General features: G+C 48.0%; 1 protein-coding gene across 4 annotated transcripts in view; it reads left to right on the top strand.

The window, feature by feature from the left end:
* Window positions 1-20,811, top strand: part of LOC133121530 (testis-expressed protein 2-like) — a 49,439-nt gene that overhangs the window by 10,723 nt on the left and 17,905 nt on the right. For 3 of the 4 annotated variants that reach the window (XR_009708006.1, XM_061230761.1, XM_061230759.1), the window contains exons 3-4: window positions 12,335-13,982; window positions 19,066-19,266. Coding sequence is in view for 3 of the 4 variants with exons in the window: in XM_061230761.1 (XP_061086745.1) it covers window positions 12,360-13,982; window positions 19,066-19,266 (1,824 nt within the window). In the remaining variant the exon portion in view is untranslated. Of the gene's footprint in view, window positions 1-1,166; window positions 1,276-12,334; window positions 13,983-19,065; window positions 19,267-20,811 lie in introns of those variants that run through there. The other variant, XM_061230760.1, reaches the window with a different exon arrangement.

Below are 20,811 nucleotides of genomic sequence, written 5' to 3'. Positions count from 1 at the left end.
CCCTGGGAACTGCCAGCGTCTCCCGTTTCAGTAAAGCAGCCGTGTGCTGTTGGTGTGCCAGACAGGATGTCCTGGTCCAAAATAATCTGCACGTGCCACTCTACAGGGTTCAGTGAGGGCCCCAAATCTTTGTCCCCCCAAGATTCCAGCAGATTCCAACAGATTCCAGCAGATTCCAGCAGATTCCAGCAGATTCCAGCAGATTCCAGCAGATTCCAGCTGATTCCAGCTGATGCCAGCTGATTCCAGATGCTCACTGGTGCACTTTGAAGACTGTCTTCATAGAGTCTGTTTAGGTCAATTTTCCTAAGTTAGCGGATCAATACCCTCAGCGATATAGGGCCAAGATATTCTCCTTTATGTCTGTGTACACAGTCACTCACTGCTGTTATCTTGCTCCATAGTTAGTGAATACGGCAACAGTACATGGTAAAAAAAGTAATTTTGCACTTTATTCAGTGAGTATGTTTGGCAGGAATGTTCTACTGTTTGAGAGATGGAGAACGCGCCCTTTTGCTGGAGTGTGGCCCAGGTCATCCAGCCCATTTCCAGGAGAGCGCTTGGGGGCCAGGCAGGCTGTGATTGGTGGCCTGTTGTGCTGTGGGCAGGGATAAAAATATATCCCAGAAATGATCCTCCTTTCCTCCACTAATCTCCTCCTATCTGGAAGTATGAGGAGAGGAAATTAAGTGTTGGGACACACCCAACCCAAACTGGCTGCTGACCTCTTAACGCCACGGTAATGGGCTTTTTGGGTGTTTTCCGGCCTGTTTGGGAATGCCAGGCAACATTCATGTGTCCTGCCCCCGCCCCCGCATGAATATAAACACTATTGATATTGCTCTGTGAAAATAAAGTAAAAAGCACAAAATGTGGAAAGCGCAATAAACTTCCCCACTGGATACGGTTCGCTCAGTGCTGTGTTCAGAAGGCGGTGGCGTAATGGTCACACTTCATCTTCGGCGGTTTCCTGCGCTGTTGTTTATTTTCTGGGTAATCTACCGCGGTTCTCCTTCTGAACGTTGTTGTGTAATATTGGAATAATATATCAGAGAGACACTTTTTGAAAATGTCCGTTTCCCCTTGTCTGACATTTCCGTGGGTTGGTCCTCACTCTATGTGACCTGTGAGGCCCATCGAATCCCTCCAGTCAGATTTGTTTGCCTTTACCAGAAGACATCGCTGGATAATACTTCAATTTTGATTGCCACGGGGAACCGGGGTAGATCATACAAATCTTTCCTCACCTCTGGGTTTTCTAAGGAGATTTTACAGGTCGGTGTATTACCATATCAGGTTTATCTTCTGCCTTACCTTTTCAAAAGCTGTCTGCATTTCTTACTCCTGTGATTTTTTTTAAAGCCTGTTCTTTTTAAAATCTCGTCTCTTTGTCACTAACTCATTTCCACCCCTGTCATGCTCCATGCTGTTTGATACCCTGCATTTCTTATTTGTGCCGTTCTCTTTGACTGATATTTTGTGAAGAGTCGTGTATGTTTCATTCGTTGATGAACTGATTGATTGTTTGATTGTGTAGTTGACATTCAGCTGCTTCTTTACCCTTCTGATCCATCTGCTTATTGCGTAAACCTTCGTACTGTTTTAAACGGAGCCTCTCTGTCTCGTTCATGGCCTGTTTTAGCTGGAAGGATATGAGATTGGTGTCTGTAGATGCATTTAGAAGCATCTCTCATTTATACTTCTGTCTGGATTCAATCTCTGTAGCCACAGTACCTTTTGACCTTTTGAATTCAGTTCCTCTACAAAGTAAAATGGCCGTAGTTCCTTATAAGGGTCAGTATATGTGGTTCAGAACGGTGTTGTGTTATTACTCATTCATCATGACTCATTTTAAATGGTTTACAAGCAGGTCCAAAATGTTAACGGGGAATAACATTTCCTGTTTGCTTATTGGCATTTTATGTTTCCAGAAAATAGCCTGGCTGAATTGCTTTTAACTGTAGACATTTGTGTTAGAACATAATTTGTTGGGAGCAACAGTATGATAAATCCTTTTTTAAAGTTTGCAGTGAATCCACATTTAGGCCTAAAGAAATGGACATTTATTAACTAATTCCCAACTGCTCACTGTCTCTTTAAAAATGTCGTACTTCATTTGTAGGTAGCGATGTCTTTGTCAGCCATTTTAATAGTGTCGCCTATTGCGATTGGATGGCAGAGATCAGGTGTGTCAGCCTCTTGTTCAGGTTTCAGGGCAGATCATCAGTGTGTAGGCTGTCCATAGCTCCAGTCTAGCAGAGAGGGGGGAAAGATTGAGTTCTTCTCTGTCTGCTGTAATGCCTCCCATCGTGTTATCATGGAGGGGGGGGGGGGCTCTCACCTGGCTGATTGACGTGTGCTTGGCGGTGGCTTTTCTTCCTGTTAAAGAAGGCCCAGAGCCAATTAGGGGGGCTTTGTACCCGGGGCGACTGAGAGACTGACCCGCTCTGACCCCCTGTCAGGGCTTCTCAGGCCTGCTGAAACTGGCCCCCCCTTCTGGCCCGTAATTCCAGCTGTCCTCACTGATATGGGTCAGGTGGCGAGACGGGACCTTACAACGCGCTGTCTGTCACCAGAAACCGAGATGCTTGTTTTCTTTGGTCTCTGGAGTTGCCAGAGTCTGTGTTTGTGCCAAACGGCAGGCGTTCCTGTACACTAGATCCCCCCTTCTGAGGAGAGTTGGAGCTGGGCATGTTTTACTTGTGTGCCTTTTTGGTACGCTGTGGTTGACGAGTGCTTTCAAAAGCTGAAAGCTGTTAGTTCAAGTGCTCATTTCAGATACTTCTGCTGCAGAAGTTTCAGTGGCTGTTTATGCCTGTTTGTTGGTGCCGTCTGCAGAGAGACAGACTTTTGGCACACTACTGAAGCACATGACCCAAGCAGTGCCAAGAGAGGAGAGCCTGTGGCCTGCATTTCGGGGATGACCTTGTGCAGGAGTGAGAGACTCCTGGGTAAATGGTAAATGGTTGGTATTTATATAGCGCCTTTATCCAAAGCGCTGTTCAATTGATGCTTCTCATTAACCCATTCATACACACAACAACAGTGATTGGCTGCCATGCAAGGCACCAACCAGCTCTTCAGGAGCATTTAGGGGTTAGGTGTCTTCTCTCAGGGACACTTTGACCCCCCCAGGGCGGGATGAGAACTCCTGGCTTTATGGGTGATAACTCCTCTCTTTAGCCTCGACCGTTGCTTTCGGCTTGTAGCGTAGTGGTTAAGGTAAATGACTGGGATACGCAAGGTCGGTGGTTCTAATACCAGTGTAGCCACAATGGAGGATTTGAGAGCTGTCTAGATTCATAGCGAGATCCTTCTGGGGAATTGGCGGACACAGTGTAAGTGGTAATCTGGTGAGGTGCGTAAGCTTCTTTAGAGAACATGTTGCGTTGAGGGCGGCCTGTAGCGTAGTGGTTAAGGTGAATGACTGGGACACGCAAGGTCGGTGGTTCTAATCTCAGTGTAGCCACAATAAGATCCGCACAGCCGTTGGGCCCTTGAGCAAGGCCCTTAACCCTGCATTGCTCCAGGGGAGGATTGTCTCCTGCTTAGTCTAATCAACTGTACGTCTGCCAAATGCCAATAATGTAATGTAATTTAATGTAATGTCTCCCCCCCCATTGTCCTCTGTGCTGGTGTTCCATCGCTCATGCGCCGTGGTGCACATTTTCTCTGCGTGAGATATGCTGGACCCATCTCTTGTAAAATGGATGTCAGCGTTTCATTGAGAAAACAGAATGAGAGTATGTTTGTCATCGGGAGGCTGTCTTCCAGGCAGCGGCGTGGACCTCAGCGGGGCAGACCTCAGGCTCAGCCTGCAGTGATGTTAAAGCATGCTGTTTATGTAGCGGTTACCTGCCCTCTCTCTGGGTGCTTCACTAACCAACTGTGAAAGTATGCACAACTATCATGGGAGTTCATACAGAAACTGAGATGAACACGTTTCTTCCCTCTCTCCCTCCCTCTTTCCTTATCCCTCTCTCCATCTCACTCTTTCTCTCTCACCTCCACCTTGCGCCCAGTCCGTCTGTAAGTCCTGCAGCGAGTAGGTGTTAGTGAAAGCCTCAGACTCTCTCTCTGTTCCAGTCCATAGTAATCCCGTTTCTGATCCCTGCCTGTGTGCATGTGTGTCAGTGCTCCCCCCCCACAAACACACTTTAATACCCAGCGGGCCCGCGCCTCTTTCTGCATATAATTGGAGAGATTATTACTCCACATTTGACATTTGCTGCTGGTTGTTCGCAGCATAATGTGAATTCGCATTGTGCGGTGCAGTGTTTGTGATAAGATGTGTGAGCTTTCTTATTTGCGCTCTCGGTGTAGACACTAAAAAGTATCTTTTTTTTTTTTTCCCTTTGACGAATATGCCGTTTCGCTTCCCCAGCTAGCATTAGCGTGAGTTAACCCCCTGATTACAAAACACAGTTGGTAAATGGTTGGCATTTATATAGCGCCTTTATCCAAAGCGCTGTACAATTGATGCTTCTCATTCACCCATTCATACACACACTCGCACACTGACGGCGATTGGCTGCCATGCGAGGCGCCGACCAGCTCGTCGGGAGCATTTGGGGGTTAGGTGTCTTGCTCAGGGACACTTGCTCAGGGACACTTCGACAACCCTCCGACTGCCAGACGACTGCTCTTACTGCCTGAGCCATGTCGCCCCTATAGTGTGGTAGCAGGTGTTAGGTTTTGTTTGAGCTGCAGGGCTGCATTAATATGCGGTAGCTACAGCAGTACAGTACTGGTGCTAATCCTGGCCTGTGAAACAGGGGAATGACACCATCCCACACAGGGCAGAAGTACTGAGGCTTTCACCGTATGCAGAAGGTACAACTGCACCGCTCTACTGCTTTTCTCTACCTGCGCTCTCCTATTCACATATAATTAATTTATGGACTTAGGTATGAAACTCCCATGATAGTTCTGTATTATAAATGTGTTATGTTTTTTTATCCCCCATCTGCATTTCAGTGCTGTCTCTGTCTGCATTACAGTGGTGATATCGGAGTACGGCTCCTGGGATAAGAAGGGGTGCGCTGGCAGACATGGGCTTACCCAGTCTGTGACTGTTTGTGCAGTCCCTGTTTAAGGCTGTGCTTATGTCGGAGTCGAGGCTAATGATGTCACCCGTGCCGTCGCCCCGGCACTGAGGTGACACTATTGGAGCCGAGCCCACTCTCTCCCCTCTGCTTAACGAGTCAATGCGGAGTCCGCAAGTGAACTTCATTAGACACTTACCACGTTAATGCGGTTGTTAGCAAACACAGCGTTGCCTTAACAACAAGTTCTTGACGGGGAGAGCAAACTGGGAAGAGGGGGGGAAGGCTGCTGTTGGCATGGAAACTGGATGATGTGTTCTGAAACAGCCAGACACACTCACTATTGTTTGTGCCTTTTGGACGCGAGAGCGACCATTTTGATCTGGCATATCTTGCATTTTCGAATATGAATGCTTATCTTCATATGCGCTTGAGTGCCGTTTTGATTTGAATGAACGGGAGGCATTTAATCAAACGCATTTCCCTGAAATGCAGTTGGAAAATGTAGTTCACCCTTAAAAGCCTTTGCTCTTTTTATATTGCTTGGCAAACGAAGAAAGGTTCTCTGATTAAAACGTGCTGATTGGCCAGCCCGGGTGAGGAGGGGTGGCGTGTTGTGAGGAGCATTTCAGAGTCGCGCGGGTCTGAGGGACGTGTGGGGCGTCTGCGATTGAGCCACCGCGGCCAGGTTACTCTCTCCGCCCCTGGGCGAAATCCGCACATGCCTTTCCTCAAAAACACTTATCCATGTTTTTGTATGCTCTCTCTTTCTTTGATTGTGGGAGGTTGGGTGGGGGGGGGGCAGGGGGGCACACAGGAAAGCCTCCCTGCTGTGATGTCTTTGATGAATAAATCCCTGTGATTTCGGAACCTTTCCCTAGCCGAGTCGGCCTTGCTTGCTGGTTTGTTTCCAGTCTTTCGCTCCATTTCCCATGCATCGGAGGTGCGTCTCATCCTCCCCGTCCCCTCGGCCCAGGGCAGCCATTTTGGCTCTTCAGAAGGCTGTTCTGTGTGCTGTACCCTTGGGTCAAGGAGACGGAAGCTGACCGCGCCTAGTGCTGTGTGCTGTCTGCTGGCCGTGTTTTGATACACCTGAAGCAGATGTTCACAGTTGGTTTCTCACCAGTCCCCATTGGTGGTTGAGAATAAGGGAGCTTGCACATGCACTGTTCATCTATGCATTACCACAACGGGGAAGTACACTCTGTTTACCTGGGTATTACCATGGAAGCCTGTCCTTCCCTGGAGGCAGTTGGATGTGTCTTAGCAGCCCCCTGAGGGTCTCTCTCTCGCTCCCTCTCGCTCTCTGTCTCAGCCACGTCCCCATCTCCCCTGTGGAAGCCATTTCCTGCAGGCAGATCTTCCCACACACCTCAGTCCTGAAACCAGGTCACATCTAGTTGAGCACACAGGGTTCCTGTGCGAGTCCAATCCCCGTGGCCCTTCCTGATCTGAAGTGGGGGCATCCTGTGATGAATGTCCGTCTGGCTCTCTCCCTGTTTTAATCCCCTGCTCTGGCTCCAACCCCACACAGATTTCAACCAGTAGGAGTGTGGCTTGATGGCCATCAATCAGACAGGGCCCCTCCTTTCTCATGCGGGAGGTCTCCGTCCTGTGTATGTCACGGGCAAGGTTTCTGTCAACATACACTGAGTTCTCCTCAACATACACTGAGCCATCCTCCAGATACACTGTGCGCTCTCCAACATACACTGAGCCCTGTTCAGCATACACTGTGCGCTCTCCAACATACACTGAGCCCTGTTCAACATACACTGAGCCCTGTTCAACATACACTGAGCCCTGTTCAACATACACTGAGCCCTGTTCAGCATACACTGAGCCCTGTTCAGCATACACTGAGCCCTGTACAACATACACTGAGCCCTGTTCAACATACACTGAGCCCTGTTCAACATACACTGAGCCCTGTTCAACATACACTGAGCCCTGTTCAACATACACTGAGCCCTGTTCAACATACACTGAGCCCTGTTCAACATACACTGAGCCCTGTTCAACATACACTGAGCCCTGTTCAACATACACTGAGCTGTCGTCAACATACACTGAGCTCTCCTGAAGCCTGTGTGCTGTGTTGGCCGTGTAAAAATGTTTTCGGTTTGTTCAGTCTTTATGTTGGCCCACACATAATAGCCGTTTCTCATATTCGGTGAAACGTGTAAAGTATGCTTCGTTCTGCTTTCAGTTATCCTGCTTCAAATGTTAGAATGCAACTATTCAGTTACTCTTCAACAACAAGTGTTGCCTTTCCTAGTTGCATACCAGTGTATTTATCCCAAATTTTCATCAAAAAAAGAAAAATATTTTCATGGCTATTTTTTTTTCCCCCAAAAAAATGTAACTGCCTATAGGCACCTTCCTTTTATTTACCCATATTGTTCTACTAATTATTCTACACAAAATGCACAAAAGACATTCACTTATCCAACACCATACCCCTGGGCATGCTGCTCTATGGGATAAAGACAATGTAGTGTACAGTGATAAACCTCTAATTGGAGATAAAGTAATGCATTAGTCCAGTACATTTGCTACTGCGTTCCCCGCTAACTTATGGAATGCTGTCACCACTGAATAAGGTAGACGGGGAATGGACTGCAGAACTGAAGGCTTTCTGTTCGCTATAGCTGACATCATGGACCCAAGCACCCTGCCAGCTGATTCGGTTAAAGCGAGTGAAACGGCATGACCGTTGTGGTGAGCAACCAGTCAAAACAAAAGCATCAAACAGAAGTGTCAAAACACAATTTATCCCGCGCGTGTGTGTGTGTCAGGGCTAACAAGGCAACGATTGTACGGCTGAGCCTCTCGCATTCTGTTTCAGACGCCACAAAGGTCCCGTTTTTATTCATCATGTGACCCGTGAATAACAAGTGTTTTGGGCCGATCTTCTGGGAAACAAACGCGTCGACTTCTCTGAAATTAAGCGATCACACAGTTGGTGATTAATTAAAAACAATCTGCCACAGAGAAGGAGTGTCGAGTAATTAGAAATGGAAACATGATGGAATTCACATATCCGTCTCGTCAAATATCACGCACATCGTAATAACAGAGCATACACGCATTTAATGCTCATGAGAGACAAAGGCAAGAATTAATTTTGAGTCCCTGTGTAGTCACTTTTTATTACGGAATATTAATCTGTAAACCACAATAATGGCCGCTACCATTATGCAATTCACAAGATGGAGGCAGAAATGTAACTTAAATTGTAGCGTGGCAAGTTTGCCGGGTTTATTTAGCCACTCCACACATCTCAAACACTCAAATGGAAGGAAATACTGAGCCACATTTGAGATGCAAACGGACATAAGGACATAAAACTAATGACAAAAAAATATTACAATGAAAAGGCAGGTTTTAAACATCCCAGATTACGGTTTATTTATTAACAAGATGTATAAGGATTTACCAGTCATGGAGAAAAGTAATTGAGTGATATAGTGTACCTGGGGCTGCCTCCCGGTCTGTTTGTTAAAGGCTTATTAGTGCCATCAATCAGGTGAGCACCAGCTGGCAGCAGCTGAGCCTACTTTGTTTTAAATGAATGAGAAATCATTATTTAATAATGTAATGAACGCTTATTCATCATTTATATATTACACTGTAAATATTTATTAATAGTTTGTTCATTGTGAACCTTTCTGAAAGACAGTACTCAGACGTATTTCTGAGATAATCATCATCATTATAATTGAATGACGATCCAAGTGTGATAATTTTACCATAGTGTTATTTTTTTTCAGGCTGTGTCTGAAGTTAATGCTGTAAGCTTTATGTGTATATTTTAATGCATGGTTTCCTTTTCATTGGTGCACTTTTTTTTTCTTTTTTTTTCTTTTTTACCTCATAGCAATATACCAACTGCCATTAATTAATCACAATGAAATTATGCAAACAAGCATTTAGTTCTGCTGAGTTTAAATACTTTGTGCTTATTGCAGATCCCACAATCTCAAGCATGGTGCACAGTCTTTTTCAACATAATCTATGGGATCACCATTTTTTTTTTTTTTTTTTTTGTGAGCTCTTTTATAGACCAAGGTTTGGGAGCATTTTTTCAGCTTCAGTTTAACACTATATTGTTTTTCCCCACAGTGCCAAGAGATTCACTGCCAGTGTATCAGTCTTCAGTATCAAAATTAAACATGCAACTAATACGAAACCGCAAACATTCCCTCAGGTACAATAGCTAAAGGTGGGCCTGTGTTTCTGCTATAGCAGGCTACTGCTCACGGTCAGGCCCCTACTCTGTACACATACTGTACGTCTCTCCTGGTGTGCAGTACCGATTCCACTGTGGGATGTGAGGCGGGATATATGGCTTTCGGTTATTTGTTATGGGAAGCCTAATTTGTTATACGTAATGAATAATGAATAATACTGATTGTATAAAACAGACAAATTATATTAGAGAGAAATGCAATTTTGTTCCAGGCATATGAGTTTTGTGGAAGCGGGGACCGAGGAAGCGGAGCTTTGTGTTTAAATTCACGGGCGACTGATTCAGAGCACTTTATTGTTGCCTGCAGCTGCTTGGATTCTCCTGGACCCTAAACGCTAAAATAAACAGCGCAATTTTAACTCCCGATTTGCCCCAGATATTCAGAAATGTCGAGATTCATGTACGCAGTCATCGGTATTTCAGCTCAGGTTTTTACATATTGTGGAGTGTCTGGTACATGTGAACAATAGTCATTTCTGTTACAAGCAACCATGAGATTATCTGTCAGTTTCTAGCCAGTCAGGCATGTTGGTTGATTCACATCAGTCTCTGAGCTGACAAGGAATAAATCCAACAACCATTGAAAAATGACCAGTCAAAAACGATTTTCCCGCAACTCCGTCATGTTTGAAGTAACATGAGAGCCGTGAAAGTAGTAAAAGACTTGAGCAGAAAACCTTGGCAACAGCAGGGTATTTTGGTGGACCGATCCTGGCTCCTGCATTAACAGTGCACAACTGCCAAATGGAATGCATCATAATGCAACTTGAAAGAAACCGCTCCTTTCAGCTGTTTATGGCCCCAAGTTTTATTCTGTACTTTAAATCTCCAATAAACCTGCCAAGTCAAACACTAGAATAGAAATGCGTATTACAATCAGTGGTGATGAGTCTTTGTGTGAGTCCCTTTTTCAAAGCTGGTTGAGTGTGTCTGTGATAACTTTAAACGGTTTCACTCACTGTAAGCCTAGTCTCTACTGTAATATGATTGCGCTCTTGTTTGTTGGGTGCACTAGCCTGCAATGTTCAAAATATTGTACACTATGTTCTATGCAATAGAAGCTGAAGCTATTGGTTTCTTGTGGGGTTTGGAAAAATGTTGTGGTATATTACAGGAGTGATAAAATAATGATGAGTTGTTGCATCACCTTCCCTGTCAGAAGTGGAGAATGAGATGATTTTTATTGGTTAGCTTGATATAGAGCCAAAACGAAACCAGAATCGGCTTCGCACACATATATTATATGAAAATGTGCATAATGTGAGAAAGGAATACAATGAAATTACATTATCAAGCCTGGATGTGAGAACATGTGTGATAAGCCTGGATGTGAGAACATGTAAGAGAACATGTATGATGAGGTTCACGGTCTCCTTGTGAAAACGGTGCACGCTCTCTTTGTTTTTCTGGGCCCTGCGTGTTAACGGCGCATGTTAATGAGGCCGGTCCCTGTATTTGCGCATGTGTTGGCATTCATTACACCTGTATTATGAGCGCTGTTGTTGTCTCCACGGCAGCGGTTTGGTGTCGAGAGGCGCAGATGCATATTCAGCAGCCTGCTTTTGTTTTTCTTCACATATTTTCCTCTCTTTTTTTCCATGTTTAGACCGAAGCAGAATGTTAATAAGCTGTTAAAATTCCAAGAACTGACTTTCACTGCACTGCACACAGATCCCGTGTTCTGTTAACTCCTTATTATGCAGGCAGCTAATTAACTCTTACTTGCCTTTCGTTTTCAGTTCAGTGCCGTTGTCCAAGCCGCTTTTGGGAACTCTTTGAAGAGATTAAATTTTATAATACCTCAATGAAAAAAGTTAAGTCTGTGTGGAGGTCAATTATGGGCGACAGTGTTCTAAGTAGATGTTCTCTTGTGGCAGCAAGGTAGCTAGAGCAGTTTTGTGTGAGTCCTTTAGCACCCCAAAGGCTAAGGCCCAGCACCTGAATAAGTGGTTAATTCTGAATAAGTGGTCCTTCTCTTTTTCTGTCTGACTGTGTGTCCTTGTGAGCCAGTGCAGCAGCAGTGTCTGTATTTGGCTATGTGAGAGGGTGGCTATCCCTGTTTGTCTGTCTCTGTGGGTCTACCAAGGAGACCAGGCAGCCCAGAGATTGCCTAATTTCTGGGAAATCTCAGTCGTGATTCACAGTATCCTGCTAGAAAACCTGTTCACCTCCAGGAAAGGAGGCTTAGCATGCCAGCCTCTTCAGCTTGCATTTAATGAGCCCTCCGTGATGTATGAATCTCGGGACTATAAAAATTGGGAACAAAGAACCACAAATGGCAGGTATGGGTTTTTGTTTTGGTGGCTTAGGCAGTTGATCATTATCTGCGATTAACATGGCTGTATTTGAGGAAAGACGGTTTGTTTTCTAAGGTTAGGCCGCCAATGGGAAAGCCTTTTGCAACCAAATAATTTATATATTGCTTTGATGTCGGAAAGAAAAGGCAAAATATCCCTCATTGCCCAGGGAGAGATTGTGTTTTTTTCCTGGGGTGTTGACAGGGGGTTTTTGGGGGTGATGGTGGTTTTTGAGGGTCATGGTGGTGTTTGAGAGTGACTGGTGTTTGAGGGTCATGGTGGTGTTTGGGCTTATGGTGGTGTTTGAGAGTGACTGGTGTTTGAGGGTGATGGTGGTGTTTGAGAGTGATTGGTGTTTGAGGGTTATGGTGATGTTTGAGGGTGACTGGTGTTTGCGGGTGATGGTGGTGTTTGCGGGTGACGGTGGTGTTTGAGGGTGATGGTGGTGTTTGGGGTTATGGTGGTGTTTGAGGGTGATGGTGGTGTTTGGGAGTGGCTGGTGTTTGCGGGTGATGGTGGTGTTTGAGGGTGATGGTGGTGTTTGAGGGTTATGGTGGTGTTTGGGGTTATGGTGGTGTTTGGGGTTATGGTGGTGTTTGAGGGTCATGGTGGTCTTTGAGAGTGACTGGTGGTGTTTGAGGGTTATGGTGGTGTTTGGGGTGATGGTGGTGTTTGAGGGTGATGGTGGTGTTTGGGGTGATGGTAGACTAACCGCCCTGTCTCTGTGTATCCTCCTGCAGGCTGTAGGCTACCTGGAGCACTGCAATGACCAGTCAGCGCGGCGGCCATGCAGAGAGATCAGGTCCCACGCCCCCGCGGCCGCCCACCGCGCCCAAGCTGCAGGTCCAGCGCTCGCTGTCCCGGGAGACCATCACCATCCACTTCTCCGCCCTCGGGAAGGAGGAAGAGGAGGAGGAAGAGGAGCTGTACGGAGCGGCCATCTCCACGTCCTCTGCCGCCACGCAGGACTACGACGACCAAAGTATTGTAACGGCTCTGGAAGCCAGCGAGGACCTCCTGTTCGAGGGAGGCGGGCTGGACCCCGCGGGGGCCGCGCCCTCGTCTGACGTGGCGGTGCTCCCGGTGTCCTCCACCACCCTACCCGCCATTTCGGGCTCCCAGCATATGGGTCACACCACCCCCAGCCCTGCCCTGTCCATCCTGTCATCCTCTCTGTACAGTGCCAGCAGCTCCGCCCCAGCCAGCTCATCCTGGCCTTCGGGTCAGAAGGCCCAGGCCCCTCCCGCTGCCCCATCCTCCGTCTCCTCCAGCTCCTCTCCCTCGAAGTCCGTGGCCCTGCCCTCCAGCGATAAGCCCTTCCTGACCCTGGTGAAGTCCCTGTCCACGGACGTGGAGCCTCGGGAAGGTGTGTCCGTGCCCCCCTCCGTGCGCCACCGGCACCTGATGAAGACTCTGGTGAAGTCGCTGTCCACCGACACACCGGACCCCGCGCCCTCCCGGCTGTCCGACTCGCGCCTCAACCTGCAGCTGTTCAAGCAGTTCACCCAGCCCCGCGTCACTGTGGCCGGGGACTCCAAGACCGCGCCCTCCTCCCCGCTCACCTCCCCGGACAACCGCTCCTTCTTCAAGGTGTCGGAGGTGGAGGCGCGGATCGAGGACACCAAGCGGCGGCTGTCGGAGGTCATCTACGAGCCCCTGCAGCTGCTCAGCAAGATCATGGGGGAGGAGAGCGGCCTTGGTGCGGGCGGCTACCGGCCCAAGGCCCTGTCCTCCAGCGCCTCGGAGCTCTCCAGCCTGGCCGCCCTCAACGGCCTGGAGAGCAACAACAACTACAGCATCCAGGAGGAGGAGTGCGACTCGGACGGGGAGAGCCTGCTGGGCAGCGCCCCCGACGGCCCCGAGTGGTCCCCCCTCCCCGCCCCGGTCCCCGCCCCGGCCCCGGTCGAGCCCCGGAGCCCCTGGCACCCCGCTTTGGCTCTGGAGACCTGCTCCATGTCGGCGCTGGCCCGGCAGGAGGACGAGGAGTTCTGCGAGCTGTACAGCGAGGACTTCGAGATCTGCACCGACACGGAGACGGAGGGGACCAGGGGGCAGGACGCGGCGGGGGGCGGCGGGGCCAGCTTCCCCCCCAGCGGGAGCACGGAGGCCGGGAGCGAGGACGAGACGGAGGAGGACGAGGAGGAGGAGGACGAGGAGTCCAGCGTCCCGCACAAGACCCTGTTCGCCCTGACCATGCTGGTGTACGGGTACCTGGTCCTGCCCCTGCCCACCTACCTGGGCGGGGTGCTGCTGGGGGTGGCCATGGGGTTCATGCTGGCCATCGGGGTGGTGTGGCTGGCCGCCCCCAGGCGCTCCAGGCTGAGCAGGCGCAGGTACGAGCTGTGGAACGTGGCCCATTTGGACATCAAGGAGCCGGGCATGTTTAAGGTGGGTGCGTTCGCCCTGCTGTCCCACACAGGCCTCTAGGGGTGGGGGGGTTAGATCCCTGGTGTACCCACAATATGATCCGCACAGCCGTTGGGCCCTTGAGCAAGGCCCTTAACCCTGCATTGCTCCAGGGGGGATTGTCTCCTGCTTAGTCTAATCAACTGTACGTCACTCTGGATAAGAGCGTCTACCAAATGGCAGTAATGTAATTTGGGTTATATTCCTTTACGCCTGGGGTTCGGAAGCTCTGCTTAAGTTCTGCCTTTAGGCCTGAAGCGGGGGAGGGAGAGGGGTCCTGTTCATCAGCAGATGATAACCCTAGCCAGCTCTATGAGGTCTCTAATGCTGAGTAGATAAATCACTATCACATTACCTTTCGCTCAAATCTGCTCAGGGTACAGGAAACAATATCTGCCTGCACTTTCCAGACCAAAGAGCAGTCTAATACAGGTCTCAGTCAGAGACCAAGAGAGTGCAGCAGATTATACATACATCTCTTATTTATTGATTGAATAAAATTGTACATCTCTAGTTTATTCATATAATGCACACTTTCTAGGATTCAAATGTTGCTGGTTTGTGCCTGTGTATTTCAAAGTATAGATTCGGTGTTACCCCTTTTATGGAGGTTTTAATTCAGCTTAACCATCCAGTATAGACTCCAACGTGTATTTGGACCTAGGGGTCCTCTCAGTCCAGTAGTGCTGACCCACAGGGAACAGTCACTGAATATAAGCATTACCTAAGCAGATCAATGCCAGTCTGCCCTATTGCAGAAAAACCTCTTCTTTTTTGCGAGGAAGTAAGAGTGCATATATCCAGCGTGACTGTGGGAAATTGAGGAAGCTCTCTGACGGGCCTTTTTGAGATGCGGGCACTAAAGGATCATTTGTCACGCACCCACAACCAAAATATCCTGCTTTTTGCAACCACTCGTCATCGCCATGAGAAACTTTCATCGGTCAGCAAATGCCGTCCTAATGTCTCTTCCCTGTCGTTGGTGATGTCATAGTTATAGAAGGCCGTGTACCTGTGTGTAGTTGCTGATGTCAGTTATAATCACAAGGCTGTATGCCTGTGTGTAGTTGGTGATGTCATGATACGAATCAGAAGGCTGTGTGGAGTTATGTCAGTTATAATCACAAAGCCATATTCCTGCACTGAAATTCCTGTAAGTCTGTCAGGCTTTGGCTCTGCAGTGCCCTTGGCCTGCTGCCTGTGTTCACTTCCCCATATTCAGTTACCGACGCTGTCTGAACCTCTTTATCTGAAACCCAAGACCAAGGCGCTGGTGGTTGCATTCTAAAAACCCAGATCAGGCGCTTCAAGACCAAGGGCAGGACTGAAACATTGACTGTGGTGTCGAACAAAGCATGAGATCAGATCAGGGTTTTACCATGTGACCCACGTTGAGGGTGAAACCATTTCGTCTGATGTATATACAGCATGTGCCCGTTGGAATGCGAAAAGGGGCAGATGCCGTCTTCAAAACTAAAACCGAAGCTTAAAAGGCAGGGCTGCCCGGGTCAGAATTAGGATTGGAGTTAGACTCGGTCTCTGGTTTCAGGGCCAGATTTAATTCACCTTGGAGAAAAGCACCAAAGCTCCCATCATCATGCGGTCTGACAGCCCTATGATTAGTGAGCCGGCTATTTAAAGCCCCACTGTGAGCTCTCTGTGCTGCTCACTCCGGCAGAGATGCGCTCGCAACACTACTAAAAGAATCACGTTTTCAATTCAATTCAGTCTTATTTGTATAGCGCCTCTCACAGAAGACGCTTTAGAGAGCACGGAACGGAAGCGAAAGGGGAAATATCAGCCCAGAGCCCTAAGTCCCCAAGTAGCGTACTCCCTTATGGAGTAAATAAACTGATGCCAGGTGTTGCATCACAGGGAGTAGCTTTAGAAGGTTTCATCTGTTCTTAGGCTGCACAGACAAGTGGCACCTATGCGACTTACTGATCGCCGTCGTCTATGTGACGGACTAATTTGCTCGTTCCCCCTCCTCGGAGGGCTGAAAAAAAAGGGTGGGGGGAGGGGGTGCAATGGAATGGCTTCCCGGGTCTCTCACAGCCATGATGAAGGGGAACTGGGGCAAGTGGCATCTGTTTTTTTTTTAGTTTTTGTTGTCTTGGTGATTATGCTGGAAATAGCCAGCTCATGTACACACATGGAAACCTGGATGTAGTGTATGTTGAGAAAGCGGGCACCCGGTCCAGCGTGTACTCGTTTCTCTCGCCCAACGTGTGGTGGCAAAAGGCTCCAGAACCTCCCGCGACCCTGACCAGGATGACGGATAGACAGACGGATAGAAAGAGGCAGGCGTGGAGCCGTCTGTAGAGTGGAACAGGCTGCTCACCGAGCCGCGGTTCAGCCCAGCGAGGGAACAGTGTACTCCTCACCCGGCCTCCTGACGTTCATGTCAGTTCTTGGCAGATGCCGCAGCAGGGGGGCGTTTACTGTCCTTTCGTTCCTGTTTCGTTGGAAAGCTGCGGACAACAAACGGCTTTGTTGTAATAGATTTTATTTATTTATTTATTTTTTTACATTTGGCTTGGAGGGAGGAGTGAATTCTGTTTTCGGGGAAAAGAGGCCTCTTATCGTACCAAGTAATAAAGACACTTGCATCAATCTCCGTCTCTCTCGGAGTGTACTGTACACAGCCAGAGCCCTCTACGATTCACGATACGTGTCAGCGCTTATAGCCCCCAGAGGTAAACCAGATACGCGCACGCGTCTATCAGTCTGTTGGTGCCGAGCAGAAAATAGGAAGGGAATGAATATTTGGATATTATGTAACCACACGATATTATGTAACCACACGACCGTAACGCTGGTTCGGCATAATTACCTGCAGTTACACAGTCACCCTCACCGTGGCTGCCCTTGTGAGGAGTTGAGTGGCATGACGGGGATGCTGGGTCTGTTGCCTGCAGTTTGTCTGGACGGCCAGGGCTGGATTTACGGCCCTCTCTTTTTAAAGCGGGGACTGTAGCTGCAGCTGTACAAAGTGTACACACATTTTCCCATTACAAGCCCCGACTGCTCTCCGTGTTGATTTTATGTCGTAGGATAGTGGGCTTGTAAATTTTGCGCTCGTCATATTGGCAGTGTTTGGATCTACGGCCCAAACTCAAAGCCGGTGGACGTGTGAAGGTGAGGTGCTTGTTGGGCCCTGTTGGTTTACCTGTCATTTACGCCGCATTCTGCCCGGAAGGGTAAATACCAGAGGAGAATACAAGCTTTTTAGAGAGACACCCAAATATTTGCCAGTTAAAGAACAGTCTGTTCCCACCAGACAGCTGTAGCACTCTGTACTGTACATTCTGCCTCCCACGTATTGCCTGACCTGCCCCTGTGCTGTTCCTCCTGGCTCCCCCCTTATCCATATGTAGGTCTGCCTCCTGGACCCAAAGCTGTATGCTCGGCACCTCCAGAAGGAGTCGGTTACATATATACATGACTTTACAGGCATTTAGCCGACACTCTTATCCAGAGCGACGTACAGCAAAGTGCATAGGCAGGTACAAGTGTGCTGTACACCCTAGAATTCTAAGAGCAGGAGTCAGGAGTGTGGTGACTGTCTGAGTTACTGAAGGATTGGTTTGTAAGTGGTAGTTTGTAAGGGTGTCACAGGTCAGGGGTGGATTTTCTGAGGTGTGGCCGCCCAGCCCACTGGCCTGTGGAGGGAGTAAAACATTCACCCTTCTGCTGTCTTTGGAGGAATTTGCAGCTGTTGCGGGTGAAGCTTTGTGGTCCTTGGGGGCAGTTCAGAGTCTCGTGCTCTGGAAAGCGTTTTGTATGAGCCAGAGACACAGTATAAGAACTATTACATTCAACTTTTGATATTTGGGTGATTTTTTGCTAAACACTTATCAGTGACCTACAGTAAAGCAGATCCAGAAGAGGAAACTGTCCTGTGTGTGACCACAGGTTAACTGTTCAAGCAGGGATTTTTCATTCTGATATCCGTTGGAATGTGGTAAAGCCCTTGCTGGGGGAGGCAGACCACTAACTGCCCTGAGGGTAGGTTGGATTGGAGATGAGCTCTTGGCTCGAAGTTGAGATCAGCGACCTTCGATAGCCACGCCCCGGTCCCCCCCCTTCCCGGCCCCGGAAGCTGTAGATCGTGCTTGAATGACATATGAAAGGAGCTTTGTTCTGGCCGTTGCAGTGAAATTCGCTGCGAATGCCATTATTCTTGTGCCTGCCCAGCTCATTGGTCATTTTGAGTTGCAGTAGTCATTTAGTATACAGGAGCACTGGACAGAGAATTACCCTGACATTTCCTCCCCAGACTGGGGTAATTCTTTGTGTTAATACAGTTTGTGTGCAATCTACATTCAGTCATCCATCACACCCAGGTGGGACTTTGCAGAGGGAATAATACATCACTGAAAACCATTAAGACTTACCGACGGCTGGAAATGGCACATAAAATAGGCCTGTCTCCGTTTTCGCAAATAAAGGGTGTTCGCGAATGTCTTGAATAGAAAGTAATGGGGACATTTGTTAGAAAAGAGAATGACTTTGAGAATCGCTACATCAACATATCCAGCTGGACCGATAGGGATCCAACAGGGCAGCTGGGCGTTCGGGATGGAGCTACACAGAATGCCACGTGAACAGGCGCTTTGATGTAGCAGAGGGACGTGTAGCTGGCAGAACACCAGGGTTTGTCTCAACAGCGGCAGTACCAGCTTTCACTGGGACTCCATGGACCAGAACATAAGCAGGGCAAGATGTGTACAGGCCAATGCTACAGAAAACCCCAGTTTTTTCTGTTAAGATTAACTGATGAGGAACATTTGTTGCTACAGCTCTGTAGACAGACGTAGGAATATGAATGCGAGTGGCTCACATATCAGTTTGTTACAGCCACAATTTCCCAAAACAGCATCTCAGTCACACATCCCACTCTGAAATGGATTTACATTTTTATAACTATCACATTAGTTATTGTGCCTGACAACATAGTTTGCACATTATTGTATTATCTTGGCTTCCTCGCAGATCCCAGTTGCCGAAATGCAGTGTTTCTGTTAGTCTGAACTTAATGTCGCCCCTCTGTGGCCTTCACCAGGGCTGGATGAACGAGATCCTGAACTACGACCCGGAAACGTACCACGCCACGCTGACTCACTCGGTCTTTGTGCGTCTGGACGGGTCCACTCTGCGCCTGTCCAAGCCCAGCCGCAACATCGCCCGACGGGCCACCTTCAACGAGCCCAAACCGGACGTCACCTACATCAGCCAGAAGATCTACGACCTGACCGACAGCAAGGTGGGCCTGGAGCGTGTAGGCCATCGCTCTGAATCAGACCCTGATTATATTTCATTTTCTTACCATGTCTGGTTTATGATGTACACTCAGTGAGCACTTTATTAGGTATTCATCAGACTTATTTTTTTAGACTTATTAAGTCTTCTGCTTCTGTAGCCTATCCACTTTGAGGTTTGATGCATTGTGTGTTCAGAGATGCTCTTCTGCCTACCACTGTTTTAATGCCTGGTTATTTCCGTTATTGCCACCGTCCTGTCAGCTTCGACCAGTCTGGCCATTCTCCTCTGACCTCATTAACAATGCGTTTTTGCCTGCAGAACTGCTGCCCACTGAATGTTTTTTGTTTTTCACACCATACTCTGCAAACTCAAGAGACTGTTGTGCATGAAAATCCCAGTTTCTGAGATACTCAAACCACCCTGTCTGGCACCAACAATCATTTTGCGGTCAAAGTCACTTAGATTAAATTTCTTCCCAATTCTGACATGTGGTCTGAACAACAGTTGAACCTCTTGACCATGTCTGCTTGTTTTATGCATTTAGTTGCTGCCACATTATTGGCTGATTAACTATTTACATCCACAAGCTGGTGTACAGGTCTACCTAATAAAGTGATCACTGAGTGTCTGTTGGGCCTGTAGCTTAGTGGCTAAGGTACATGGCTGGGACCTGGAAGGTTGGTGGTTCAAGCCCTGGTGTAAGATCAGCACAGCCGTTGGGCCCTTGAGCTCGGCCCTTAACCCCACATTGCTCCAGGGGGATTGTCCCCTGCTTAGTCGAATTAACTGTAAATCGCTTTGGATTAAAGCATCAGCTAAATAAGTAAATTATAAAAAATATGATGAATAGCAGGTTTTCAGAAAGTGAAATCTAGTTTGCAGGTGGATTTCTAGTGTCTTGTACATGGTTTAATAGGAAAAGAAATGAACGTCTAATTTCTATTCATTCGGTTGTTGATTTACCAGTTTTGGCAGTGCTGGGTGCTGTGTAGTCCTTTATTGCTCTGCAGTCTCAGTTTTTTTCCAAGACACGTACTGTTTTCACCGTCTCTCTTTTACTGTCCTGGTGAATGTGTTTAAGCAAATTCAAGAGCCAGCGGATGTGCCTACAGTATGGTGAGAACTTGATGGATGCGACTGCCCAGTTCACACTATGGTGCCACAACTGGTGTTTTTTCGCCATAATATTAAGCGGGACAAGTCGCTTATAAGTCCCGGTGCATTGTGAACCATTGATTTGTAAGTGCTATTTGCGTTGATCATACGTTTTGACAAAAAATAATGACATTCAAAGAGACATTAATGTCACGTCGGTCATACTGGAGGATTTGAAAGCCGTGTAGATTCATAGCGAGATCCTTCTGGGGAAATTGCGGACACAGTGTAAGTGGTAATCTGGTGAGGTGCGTAAGCTTCTTTAGAGAACATGTTGCGTTGAGGGCGGCCTGTTAAGTGGTTAAGGTGAATGACTGGGATACGCAAGGTCGGTGGTTCTAATCCCAGTGTAGCCACAATAAGATCCACACAGCCGTTGGGGCCCATGAGC

This window comes from Conger conger, chromosome 2 (assembly GCF_963514075.1).
Source record: "Conger conger chromosome 2, fConCon1.1, whole genome shotgun sequence".
Taxonomy (NCBI): domain Eukaryota; kingdom Metazoa; phylum Chordata; class Actinopteri; order Anguilliformes; family Congridae; genus Conger; species Conger conger.
The sequence above is the reverse complement of the archived record's forward strand: the minus strand, read 5'-3'. Positions and strand labels throughout refer to the sequence as shown.